The sequence below is a fragment of the Bactrocera dorsalis genome, chromosome 1 (genome assembly GCF_023373825.1).
Source record: "Bactrocera dorsalis isolate Fly_Bdor chromosome 1, ASM2337382v1, whole genome shotgun sequence".
Classification (NCBI taxonomy): domain Eukaryota; kingdom Metazoa; phylum Arthropoda; class Insecta; order Diptera; family Tephritidae; genus Bactrocera; species Bactrocera dorsalis.
The window spans coordinates 102,834,489-102,848,492 of record NC_064303.1 but is presented as its reverse complement, the minus strand read 5'-3'; the positions used below and the strand labels follow the sequence as shown (position 1 = coordinate 102,848,492).

The following is a 14,004-nucleotide window of genomic DNA, read 5'->3' as shown; positions in this document are numbered from 1 at the left end:
GTTGAAACTCCTGCGACAGTGGGCGAATCGACACCATCCCTCTAAAGTATGTGCAAGGGTATGTTGTGTAATAAAAAAAATCCAGGCTCGACGGACTCATAATGGGAGGCTTCCTGGTCAGCGTCTATTCACCTTGTTAGCGGGGCTGATTATATCTACCTAATGGGTATATGACGCAGCATACGAGTATTGATATGATAAGAAGATAAGTGATATGATCTTGACTCTGCCGAGGTGTCAGCTACGGTGTTATAAGTAAGGTCCTTGGTTAGAAAGTGTACATTGGGCATGGGAGTAGTACCCAAAGTTGTCCTAGGTGGGGTCCGTGTTTTCCATGACCGGAAAAGTGAAAGACTGAACTCAGGGAACGTGGTGCTGGGAAAAGTTTAGCTTTATATAAAACAGAAACCACTGATAAATCTATGTACGTATATTTATTTTGAAAAAAAAACTGTGAGCTTATAATAATGCTAGAGAAAAGTACCAAAAAACTTAAACATTTTTTTAATGACTTTCACAAATGACTTTTTAGATCCTTTCTTGCTAGCTGCGCATAAATGGTGCCATGTGGCTTATCGGTTGGAATGAAGACCTCATTATTCTCACCAGGCACAACACTTTGGAATGGTTTCGTATCGAAATTAAAGTAGTGCTTGTTGGGCAAAGTCATTGAAATGACCGACACTTGCGGTATAACATCGAGTACCTCCTTCTCAGAGAGATATAGCGTATTTTGTACTGACACCGAAGACACACCGACATTTGGATCGCCAGCAAAATTTCTAATGATGATATTCTTCACTTTATTCCAAGTTTGACAGAACTTCACATCATCGATACTGGAATATTCCCAACTGCAATCCACGACGGTGCTGAAAAGGCGATCATATTGATCAGGCAACGTGCGAAACTCGTCATTGACGAAATTGACAAACGACGACTGTGTAGTCTTCAAAACGCGTAGACCTTTAATGCCGCTGATGACCGTTTGTTTGGGATCTACAAGTAGGAGAACGTAAAAGTTAGAAAAAGATAGTGGAAAATGCAATGTTATAGGCATAAGTAATGTGTGGAGCAAATTCGAAATTTAGATTACAAGAATAAGAAATACCTAATTATATTATATTTACTTACCCGTGCGCCTCAGCACGACATCACAGTAACGCTGCGCTATCGGTGTAAAGATGAAGGCGTGATTGTGACGATGACGATTGTTGATCGATGTGTAGTTGTCATCACAGATGCCGCTGTCCTCTTGTGCGATACGCTCCCAAGGATACTCCTCGACATGTACGTGTGCCTCGGCAACATGTGAGTACTTATTGAGAAAGTGATTGGCGAGCAGCAAAGCAAACTTTTCTGGATTTTCAATGCCGTATTTCTTGGCTAGCAAGTAAACGGTGTTCTTCTGCGAATCGGTTGCCACAATGTCAGAGTTATCACCTGGTTGAGATGAAAAGCATACACATTACATAATTGGTTTATATAAATTTTATTTGCTCTTTAATGAGTTTTTAGTAGAGGACTCGGTGGTATGCTAAGCAACACTGAGTTTCTTTCTTAGGTGTAACAAGCTTGAGGGTGTGTCCATGCTTACCGTGATAGTAATCCTTTTGACTGTATAACTTCAAATGTGTGCCCACTTCGAATTCTTTTATCGAGTGCACTGGCCCATTCCTCTTAACATGCAAGACTTTAACACTATCCTTGCCGTAGCCATAATCGGAGATCGTATACTGATGTGGTGTGTTCGCCGTTGCTGCTGGCTGCACTTCAGGCGTTGTGACGTGACTTTGCATTGGTCTCGCAAACATTTTTGCTGTTGATCCTTACTTGTGTAGTTATCAAAATTGGACACGTGGTGCTTACAATCCGCGCAATTAATCGCAACTGCGTTTGCGACGATATTTTTAGAATAACAGTTATACGCTGATGGAATCAGTTTGATAGAGTAGTCAGACACTGACTGTGTTCATCTTGCATTTGTGCTAATTTATATAAGTTTATTGAAGGAATATATCTTATATACGCCAAAAGATAGTCGACGAGACTTTAAACGAATGAATCTTATTTATATATCTATTTCCAGTTCAGTGATAAGGAGGCATGATTAACTTAATGATATGGAAGTGAAGATAAAAACTTATATCACGCATATTATGAGACATACATAGCAACAATGTATACTATATGGCAGGTGTAAATAATAGCGTCTGTAAGGAAAATATGCAAAATATGGCAAGTAATTTTATCCATAAATCCGAGACGATTTGACAATTAAGTGCAGTGAACGGGCATAATAGCAGGCGTATGTCATCTAAGTTGCGCTTTGCGTACTGTTAGAACAATGCCATCACAAAGGACACAATAGCAGCTCATCAGCCGACTGTGTGTGTGTGTGTGTAAGAATAATAATAGTCCCGCACAATGGTAGGCAAATTGATTGAGCACAGTTTGAGCGTTTAAATGGCTGTCGCAAAACCGTTAGCGCCGCTGTTGTTGCTGTAAATCCTCTGGCAACCTACAAAGTTCAAGTTCGCACGTAATCAAATGTGTACGTGTGCTCCAGTTGTGTCTACCCACATATATATACATATATGTATGTATGTACTTAGTTAAATACATGCCCATCTTTCTCCTTGCGATATCAGTGTCACCGTCTGTCATTGTTGCTGATTTGTTTACAGTTTGTAGCTTATCTGCATGTAGAAGCATATATCCTTATGTACTTGTGTCTGTGTGTGTGTTTTGTTGTCTTATGTGCAAATGTAAATAGCAGCTATGCCTTTTATTGGTACTTGACTTTCTATAATTATTATTTTTGCTGTTGGAGGCACTCGTCGTGCATTAAGCTTTCACACTTTTTCACGTACGCATACTCATACATGTAAAACAAACTCATACATATGTATATACAACCGCATATATTCATAAATATTTACTCAAGTGTGGACTGGCTCGCGAATCGCTCGTTTGCAATGTTTATCCTGTGATAAGATTAGCGCAATTTTAAATATTTTGATACGAATGTTGATTTCAAAACAAATCTTATATTCAAATGCAAACGTTCAGAGATTTTATTTTGTTTACATGCATGTAAAACTCACTTTCCGGTAATTTATGCCAATTTGTGGGTATCAAGTTCAGTAGACTAAAGTACAGTGCTGACCAAAGTGATAATGATAAACGATTTTGTTAGTAACAGGCTTCGTGTTGATGATGCGTTACACGTCCGATCAAAAATGAACCGGACTGAGAAAAAATAATTTGTTAAAAGCTGCGGCTGAGATGGCCTTTAGTGCTTTCAGCAAGTTTGGATTTTTTACGAATTTTTTTGGATTCGGCACAGCTTGGTTTATGCAACGCCATAAACTAGCTCGTTGGACCCCACTTCTTATCATCAGAAATGATGCGTTTCATTAATGTAGGGTCAGATATGCTTTTAATAACCACCGACTTCTACTCAACGTCGTTTTTCAGAAGGTTCAGGCCTTTTGATATGAGTCTAGCATTGACACGTTTCAGTCAAAAAATATTAACAAAAAAATGTTGAGCCTTTCATAAGATATACTTTTAGATATTTTTCTATCTCTCTGCTGCCAAAACGTCGACTTTTGAACACTGTTTCTTTAAAATTAAATTATTTAAAAGAGGTTGATGGACGACTCCCGTGAAGTAAATTTCGATGACGTCAGCAGTTATGTTCGTGATAAAGATTTCAAGAAAAATCATTGTTCGATCTGCTGTAAAAAAATGTTTACCTTTTGCGGCTGGGTAAGGCTGATTTCTGGTGAATCTATTAATAATAGGTGTTTTTTGAGATACTGTCTCAATATTATTACACATATTTATACAAATTTAGCCGCTCGAAGACAACTTGTTGATTTGTTGGACTAGTCAAGTCATGCCCCTAATAAGGATAGTTAGGTTAGGTTATGAGGTCGATCCTTACATGGACCTCTCTTGAGAAGCTTAGAATGCCGGTCCCATGTGGTACCAAAAACTGCTATATAATAGATTATAAGACTCTCACAAATTGACAAAGCGCTTTGAGTTTTTCACAAACTTATTGAGACGGCAGTGACAGTCTCTTGGTTCACCGTTGGTAAGACTGCTGAGATGTTTCAACCTCAGTTTTGCAGAGACATGACAACGTAGGAGAAATGTTGTTTCCAAATCACACTCCGCAATACAACTGTTACAACTTGCATGAATGCCGATTGGAAAATGGCAGTAAGAACAGTTACGATTGCGGCAAAATGAACTTTGCGAAGGGCTATTAGTTCAGTAGAGTGTTCAGTTCAGTTCAGTCTGCGATCTCTAAATGAGGATGAGGTGTTGTACAAATAAATTTCTAATTCAGTTTCCATACAAGAACTACGCCTCAGTGGCCATGAAATCCAAAAAAACTAGATGCATGCAAGAATTTGTTAGAGTGCGCTAAGCGTCCATTAGTTTACATAAATTATCGCTTGAAATGATTATAAACATGATAAGCAGATAATTTTGACTGTTGTTTAGATAGTGAATATCCAAAAATATAAACATCTGGCATCATAAGATCTGATAAAAATCATAAGAATCAACAATCTCTACAGAATTCCCCAAGTTCAAGAGTGGTGGCCTTACATTGTGTCCACAAATACGTCTGTAATTAAACTTGACATTAGAGAAATGACAGATAAGACAGCACACCTTGAAACTACTATTTTTTAGTTGACTGTTCTTGTTGGTTTAATACATGACTGATTAAGCGTATGTTAGGTTAGGGCCACACAGTTTCGAAATCTAATCAGATAGCTTACAAATGTCTAAATATTTTTGAATAAGATTAAATTTACTGTTAGGAAAATTAATAATAATATTTATTCAGACTTCTCTGTGGCTTAGTGGTACTATTAATGTATTCATTTCCGCGTTTGCTACAAAAATATTTATTTTCTTAGTCATTTGACACACTTAGCAGATATGCTAACATGTATCATGTTATTTGCACTATTTTAATCTGTACATGTCTGTATGTATGTACGTATATGCATCTCTTCATTAATTGTGCATACGAATGAATAAATATAAAATAATTATATTAAATAATTACATTTCCAAAACCTTCGCTTGATTAAGTTGAAGCCGGTAGAACGATTAACCTTCGCTTGGAGTAGTTATATGGTTAAAGTGAGAGCTAAAGCTTATTGGTTCCCAGAGAGAGAAGAGAGGTGAACAGTGAATTGGAGTATGTGAGTGCGAAAAAACGAAACCTGGTAACCCTGCAGGAGGCCGAGGACTTAGAACTGTTTATATAAGCATATCATACGTGGCGTATGAGTAACCTAATTTTTAGTGAGGAAAAATGAGAAAAAGTTAAATTTTTATCATATATTTTAAAAGTAAACGCTATTTGCCCTCATAAGGTCCAGACCGCAGAACGAAAAAACGTGAAAATTTGCACAGGTATTTTTTTAGAGCTGCAGAAGGTGCTAACGGAGACCTTTTTTGCAAAATCATCGTTAATCACCGGCTGAACCGATTTAGCTGGAAATTGGTGAGTATGTAGCTTGGTACTTCGGGAAAAAATATAAAAATAAAAAAAAATATTTCAAACTATAAGCATGTGTTCAATATTCATGTGAGAATCATTTGACATTTTTTTCCTTCAATAAAAAAAAAAAAAAAAACAAAATAACATCAAGAAAATTATGGCTATGTTTTGGAAGAGTACCTTGAACCTCGTCGTCCTAGCCACAAGCTAACCAACACGTTAACTTTATTGGCTTCTGGTAAGCTAAGGGCTATGGGAGCCGCAATATTTTGTGCGCCTTATGAATTTATATCTACATATATGTATGTGTGTGTATGTGATTGAAAACGAGTACATGAAATCGGTCCATAAAGTCCGCGAAAATTTGTTAGGCCGTAAAATTGACACACATTGACGTGAACACTGAACACTGCTTATGTTACCATAGCTGCCGCTTTCGATATTTCAGTTGAACATCAACAAGAGATGGCGGCGACAACACGCATACACGCGCAGCCCACGAGCGCCATTAACTTCGCACTACGTGTGTGCCAACTCACACATCAAACCAATCAGTAGCGCTTACTTTTCGCAGCTTATGCGGCTATGTGGGCTATAAAATGACTTTTTTGTTATTGGTGTTATCATAAACTCCATAAACAAAGGAGTTAACTGTTTAAGCTGCCATCAAGCAATATGCGTACGCGTGTGTGTTAAGTAATTTGCATATGTATGTGTATGTGAAAGTGGAAATAGAAGCTGACATAAATATTAAATTTGTTGCGGATTTTTTTTTTGCGTAAAGCTGGTGTTTAACGCAGTCCATTAGAGCCATTAGAGTTACGACGAAACACGCAGCAAATGCTCGCCAGAATACCTACATACATATGTAGGTGGCGATATGTATCCATTTTGCACCCACTCTCTTGTGGGTTTTTGTAGATATTTGCGCATAATTGCACAATATTTGATTTACTGTAATTTTCATGTTAACTTTAGTATGGCGGCTCTTTTTATGTTTCTGTGATTGTGTGGGTGTGTGTAAAAGGTTTGAAAGCATGAATATGCGTGCAAATATGCTTTTAAATGATGACTAAAAGGTGAAATCGCAAAGAAATAATGGAACCACATACATAATTTTGGAGAAAAAGCTGTTTAGTAGTTTTGCAGTGCTAAACGGAGCAATATTTTTGAATTTGACTTGATTTATATTGTTCCAGCTTTTTATACACACATATATATTCAAAATGCAAAATAAACTTTAATCGAATTTCTGGGTTATGTATAATTAATATTCTTTGGTAGTGCTTTTCACGTGGCGGATCCCAAATCCAGCGCACAACCCTGGGGAGGGAATGTGTCCCCTTCTCACTTTAGCTCGCCTTCAAAGGGATGTTCTTTGGCTTCCCAGACGATATTTGGTCAGAGACGGGAAGACGTGAGCTGCTTCAGTCATATGCAAAATAATCGTTTCTGTCCACTTCCAAGAGAATGGCGCTCAGAAAACTTTCCTTACTTGCGTGTACTTCTACAAATGGCTCCATCACGATTTGCACTCATCAGCAACTCGGTATAAGAGAACTGTGGGATGGCATTTCAAACTCGTTACATACAGCTGCAAACGAAACCATTGGTTTTAGGAAAAGGCAAAAGAACAACTGGTACGATAAGGAATGACGTGTCCTGGTGGAGAGAAATCAGAGTGCCTACCTCGCAACGTTACAATCGACCACACCACGTGCAGTATGGGATAAATACCTACAATTGAAGAGAGAGGCCGATATGCGAAAGTGCGAAGAGCTTGACAAGCTTGTCGACAGAGGTTATGCTCGAAAATAATACGTAAAAACGTGGGGACTAACAGAATGTTTCAAGTAAGTGATGCCCAGAACATACTAATATTATGGGGAACACTTTTTCAGCTTGCTGAATGGCAGTGAAAGCAGAACACCTGGTAATGGGATCCCGATTCCTCAATCGATGGTGATGGATTGGACGTTGCATTGCTCGACAAAGAAGAAGTTCGAATAGCAATTATCCGTCTGAAGAACAACAAAGAAGCGGGGGCCGATGGAGTGCCGGCCAAATATTCAAATACGACGGCGAAGAACTGATAATGAGCATGAATCAGCTTCTTTGTAGAAGTTCCTGCTCCTGGAGAAGGTACAACTTTTAAAAACTGTACAGCTGCTACTGTCATGCGCTGATGATATTGATATCATTGACCTCAACACCCGCGCTATTCCTTCTGCTTTCTTCGGAAGCGAAGGAAATGGGTTTGAAAGTGAACAAGGGCAAGATGAAATATCTCCTGTCATCAAACAAACAGAGGTCGCACTTCCCACTTGGCTTCTTTTTTACTGTTGACAGTTATAACTTCGATTTAGAAGAAAATTTCTATCTTGGAACCGGCACTAACATCAACAACAACGATGGCCTCGAAATCCCACGCAGAGTAATTCTTGCCAATAGATGCTACTTCAGATTGAGTGGGGAATTGAGAAGTAAAGTCCACTACCGACGAACAAAGACCAAACTCTACAAGTCCCTCATCATCTCCGCCCTTCTATATGCTGCAGAGGCATAGACGAGGCCAACATCTGATAAGTCGGCGTTACGAGTTTTTAAGTGAAATGTTCTGCGAAAGACTTACGGTTCTTTGCGCATTAGAAACGAAACGATAGAACAATGAGCTATACGAGATATATGACGGCAATGACATAGTTCAGCAATTAAGAGACAGCGGCTAGCTAGGCCATATCGTCCGAATTGATGAAAACACTTCGCCTCTGAGAGTATTCGACGCAGTATCCGCCGGGAAAAGCAGAGGAAGACCGCCACTCTGTTGAAAAAATCAGATGGAGAAGGACCTGGCTACACTTGGAATCTCCAATTGGCGCCAAACAGCGAAAATGAAGAACGACTGTGTAAAAAGTCTGATAGAACAAGCGGTATCTTGAGTTTTTAACCTCAATGCTTTCAAATTTCAATTGAATTACTTCCAGTTGAATACATGAGTCTCTCTTAAACGAAAGCTTATTTACAGTTGGCATATTTCGCGAAAAATTCGTCTCACATTTCATGTAGAGTGTATTTAAATGTCTTGCTATGTGTGTATGTATACATATATTTTTTGCTATTTGCTGTGTAAATATACGAGTCCGTCTAATTGACCGGAAACAATGGCAGAGGCAGAGGTGTGACCATTCAACTCATTCTACTTGTTGACATTACACTTCTTGTAGTTGCTGTTGTTGTATTTAACTTTTATTTTATTTTTCCTTAATATGAGTACGCCAAAACTATGTTGAAATAAAAAGAGCGCTTTTGTTGTGGTTACAAAGAAAATCGTAAAAATAAAAATGGAAAAAATTTATGTAGAAAAAGCGCTGAAATAAAACAATCAAACAAATTGTTTTAAGTAATTTTTTGTGTATTTGCATTTTGAGTTTTGTTGTGAAAAGATCAAACATTTAGTTTCAAGCGGCATTTCGCACCTTTTGCTGTTCTGCTCACACACACAACAGCTTTTTGATGCGTATGTGTAAGTGGCCGATAGTTCGTCAGAGCTTAGCTCAAGCGTTTAAGCGCCGGTGTTTGCTTTAAAGTTTGGGCGAAAAACGGTTTTTGAGATGAGTTCGGTTGCCGGCAATTACACGCCGCAATATCACTTGTCGCTTCAGTTGCGACCGGGTTCGCATTGAAAACGGTTCGATTTCCGCGAGTTTAGTTTTGTGCTTTCGGTTGCCAGTTTACAAATCACGAATTGAAAATGACTTTAGATTTAGCGAAATCACAACACATCCTTGGCGCGCAGAGTGTGTTGTTTCTACTCGGTTTGGGTTGGCTTGTCAGCGGCGCGACGCATGATGAATTGCCACAGTGCAGCCTCTCGGGTGTTTATAAGACACGACAGAGCGTTGTGGAGTCACCGAATTATCCAAATAATTATCCGACCAGCACCTGTTGGGATTACGTGATACGCTCGCCTTACCGTTGTCCAACCAAGTTTCATATACAATTCCTAGATTTTCATCTCGAATCGTCGCCGAATTGCACAAACGATTACTTGGCAATTGGTGTGGAGAATGATGGCGACGACATGGATTTGCTATGCGGTCAAGTAATTGGCATTAAAAAGTATCACACACCGGGCGGCATATTGCGGCTGCGTTTCTTTTCGGACAGCTCGCCATGGACGACGGCGCGTGGTTTCAAGTTGTTGATCACACGTTTGGCTTGCGAGCGCGAGGATTATTTACGTGAAAACCTCGATACGAATGACGAGGATACCGAGGAGGTTTTAGCGCCTTCGTCGAATTTCCAACCACCGCAAGCCATTAAGCCGCAACTATTTCGTAATTGGACGCTAGTGGAACAGCATAGACCGTATCCTACACCGCCGTTATTCGGTTGGAACTTACCAGCGCCGCCACCGCCCACTATTGGTAATTTATACGGACCGCCGCTGCCAAATCCCCAATACAACAAACTCACCGAAAGCATTAAGCCTTGCAAACCCGAGCAAACATATTTGAGTCCATTTCCGGCATACCCACAATTTCCAGCTTTGGGTTATAGGAGTAATGATGTGCAGCAGCCTGTGAGCTCTGATCAGTATGTCGGGGATTGGCAGTTGGGCGCGCAAAGTAAGCAATTGAGTGGAGAACAAGAGCAGACTTTGAAAACTAAGTCTTTGGTTAAGTCGGTGAATGATCCGCAACCGCGTCAACAATTTTTCGGTGCAGCTTTGCCTGGCGCGCAACTTGCTGGTTTGCAACCTAGCGCGCTGCCACCACTTAACGCACCGTTCGGCGTTGGTCCTTTTGGTGCTGCGCAACCGCCAGCCGTAGAGGATGGCAGTGCGCTTTTTGATAATACTCAAGGAGTCGTCACAACGGCATCGACACAGCATTGCTGCACATCATCCTTTCATCAGAAGCGCTTCTATCTCTCCAGTCCGGGCTTTCCGCGCACTGCATTCACATCGCTCTTGCCAACGCAACAACGTGATTGCCAATTCGGCCTGGAAAAGAATGCGGATAACATATGTCGTCTGCGCATAGAATTCAAGTTTTTCGATTTCGGTCAAACATACGTGGGCACTGGCGCAACGCAGGGGAATATCAATGTGGCCATCAGTACGAGTAGAGATGTCTGTACCGAAGACTTCATCGAAATCAACGGGGAACGCTTTTGCGGCTGTCGCACCGGCTATATTTACACAAGCCCTTGGGGTTTAGGCGCTAAACAGATACGCATGCGTATGGGCTATTCGGGCGTACCATCGAGTGGTTTCTTGCTTGAGATCTATCAGGAGGAATGCCAAGAGACCGCCTTCGTACAGCCGCAACGTCCTGCACATGATACACCGGCAACTGTTTCACGTCCGAGCCAAGTTGGCGTCGGTCCATCAAATGCCATTAACAACCAAAATATAAATAATCCCGTGCAGCAAACCATATTTAGTCAGCAACAGTTGCCCGCCTTTCAGCAGCCACATTACTTTGCGCAATCACCACAAACGCACATACCACCAGATCAGATACCATATCGTCCGCTACAAACTCCAATCGTTAATCCCTTCCTGGCGACACAACAGCCACAAATGTGGCCACCGGCCCCACAGCAGCCCTTGGCCGGCCTGCCAAGCCCATTCCCACCATTTGGTGTACCGCCAGTGCCGCTGTATCGCCATGCGCGTACTTCGAGCTCGATTGCAGCGGCGAGCACACAACAACCAATGACCGTCGTCGAGACTAATTCGACGCGCAAAGAGTACTATTACTTTGATGGCGACGAGGCGTTTGGTCGATTACGTGCCAGCGATGAGCCGGACGATGCGGATCGCAACGGCGTAACGCCGTCAGCGGGGGTACGCGATCGTTGCAGTTACACGACAATGGATGCGCTACGCTTGACCGTGGACACATTGTGGATAACCAAGCCCACTTGTTATGCACCGTTGCGCAGTTGGTTCAGCAACATTTTCGGTTAAGCAGATGCCGATATTGACACCCGAATTCTTATGTAATAAAGAGATTATGCTGTGTACACAAGTGTGTAAGATAAACGAAATAAAAACGCCGAGCTGTTCGCGCTCAAATAAATTTAGACCTCCAAATTGTTTGTATTGTTGTTGTCTTGTTATCGCTCCAATGTGTGAAATTCGCTAGAGGTGTTGGTAACAGATAAAAGCGCTTAAACATCAGCTGTGCTCACATAAACACCTACACAGAGATTTATATAGAAACGAGCGTCTGTGTAGTCCCAAATTAATAGCCAACGTGTGAGTAGCTAGGTTCGGCGGTGTTGTGTCAATATGTATATCGATATATGTATGTGTGTCAACATCAACTTCAAAATCTATTATTTATGTATGTATATCGCCGCAAACGAAAGTGAAAATGGTGCCATGTATTAATTATCTCTTTACTCTCTTTGCCACACCTTCAAAGATGATCTTTCATCGCGAACTCTCGAACTCACATCACTTCACATTTTCTTCTTTTGTTTGTTCACTCAATTTTGGCGCTACGTGTTAGCTGGCATATACGACATACTTACACGTTAACTGTTTTGTTGACTTTATGACATTATTTTGTGAATAAAGTTTTGTTTACAGACGTTGAAATGTATGTATGTACACTTTTGTTAGAGTGTGTTGCAATGTTTTTGTGGAAAATTAGAAGATGAGACATAAAAAGATTAAAAAGTGCGTGTGTCTTAAGAATACCTTGACTTTTCGGCACTGTGACACCGATTTACATATTTGTTTACATACAAAACTGAATATAATTATCGCGTCTGTCATAAGTTCCCTTCAGCAATACATTGAACTGGTTTGAAAAGTACTACTCTGCAACTAATTCGTTCGGAATTCAAATGAAAAATGAATCTTATAAAAATATTTCTCATTAACTAATTTTCATTTTATTTTTCAAGCTAGCAAATTTCTAACCAATTTAAGTGGTACCAGTTACTTGCCAGGGTAAAAACATTCGACTGAACTATTCGAGGTGAAGCTGATACCAGGTATCATATAATGTCAAATAGTTTTTTGCGCTGCTGGAATATTACATACCCTATTGCTATTGTTTGCACACATTTACTATATGTATGTATGTATATATTTTACTCAAAAAATAATACACCAAAAATATATGAATTTTTTTTTTATTAAATTTGACGATATTGGTGCTAATTAAGGTAAGCCGTATTCAACAATGACATGATTTTGTCTTTAAATGGATAACAATGAGTTTTTTTTTATTTATACCTGAAAGAAAAACACTTTTTGGTGCTTTCGAGGGCGACACAGATTATAGCGATATTCTAGAAACATTTTTCACAATACTTAGCGAGATTTTTTCATGATCTGAGGAGGAGAAAAAGTCGGGGGAAAATTGGGGTTTGCTTTAAAAATGATTGCGGGCAAGTGGCCGCCATAGCTGGCTGACTAAATCGCATGATTTTGGAAACCACGCCACAGCGACACGATAATAGATAATTATTAATTATTCGCTCTGCGCATAGCATTTCAACAATGGTTTGTGGTGGTTATCTCGTTTTGCGCCCTTTCTCGGAACGCGCTTGATGGTCGTTCGGCTTCAATTTTCACACGAGACGGATTTTCTAAGTCCGCATACCAATATAGTGATATCTGTCAAAAAGTCCAAGTCTGAAAAAAGTATTGCCTTATTGAAAACAACACGTCTAATAAACAGTCGTTATATATTTTTATTTTAAACGGCTGACGTAATAAGGGGTGATCCTTTTCGAGGTTTTTTTAAAGAAAAAAATACGGAAGCTTCATATTTAGCGGGGAATGTTTATTATCGTTCGAAGGAACATCCTTTGCCATTTTATTTTGAGAATTATCTCTTTCAAATATTGGTCCCGGCTATGTGCAAGATGGTCCATCCGTTGAGATCAATTTTCGATGACTCGTTCGAATATTTTGACTGTTTACTGGCGAATGGCACACTTGATGTTTTGCTCTAAGGTCGGAATCGAAGAAAAATTGTCCACATAGACTTTAGAATTTACATATCACCAAAAGAAAAGGTCTAATGGTATGATATTAGACCATCTTGGTCGCAAATCAACCGGCCCAAAACGTGAAATCATCTGTTCATCTCATTATTCTCTCAATAAATCCATTTATTGATCCGATGTGAGGGAAGTGGTGCCGTCTTGTTGAAACCAAATGTCGCTGAGATCACGAGCTTCAATTTCAGGCATCAAATAGTAATTATCATGGCGCATTGTCACATTGACGGTTACGTTCTCACCGCTATCATTTTTGAAGAAATGCGTACCGATGATTCCACCGTCCTAGAAACCACCCCAAATCATTATTTTTCCTGAATGAAATGTCAGGTCTTGAATTTATTTAGGTTGCTCTTTGTCCCAAATGGGACAATTTTGAATGTTTACATACCCATTGAGCCAGAAATATCCCTCATCGCTAAATAAAATATGGC

At 39.9% G+C, this 14,004-nt stretch overlaps 2 protein-coding genes across 2 annotated transcripts; one reads left to right on the top strand and one right to left on the bottom strand.

The window, feature by feature from the left end:
- Nucleotides 1–415: 415 nt before the first annotated feature.
- LOC105231184 (uricase) lies at nt 416–1,984 on the bottom strand. Its single transcript, XM_011212340.4, has 3 exons — nt 1,598–1,984; nt 1,135–1,443; nt 416–999 (listed from the first exon to the last, which is right to left on the bottom strand). The coding sequence occupies exons 1-3, from the start codon at nt 1,812–1,814 to the stop codon at nt 515–517; spliced, it is 1,011 nt and encodes a 336-aa protein (XP_011210642.1). The 5' UTR covers nt 1,815–1,984; the 3' UTR covers nt 416–514.
- Nucleotides 1,985–8,962: 6,978 nt separating this feature from the next.
- LOC105231258 (uncharacterized) lies at nt 8,963–11,633 on the top strand. Its single transcript, XM_019992102.3, has one exon. The coding sequence runs from the start codon at nt 9,291–9,293 to the stop codon at nt 11,514–11,516; it is 2,226 nt and encodes a 741-aa protein (XP_019847661.2). The 5' UTR covers nt 8,963–9,290; the 3' UTR covers nt 11,517–11,633.
- Nucleotides 11,634–14,004: the final 2,371 nt, after the last annotated feature.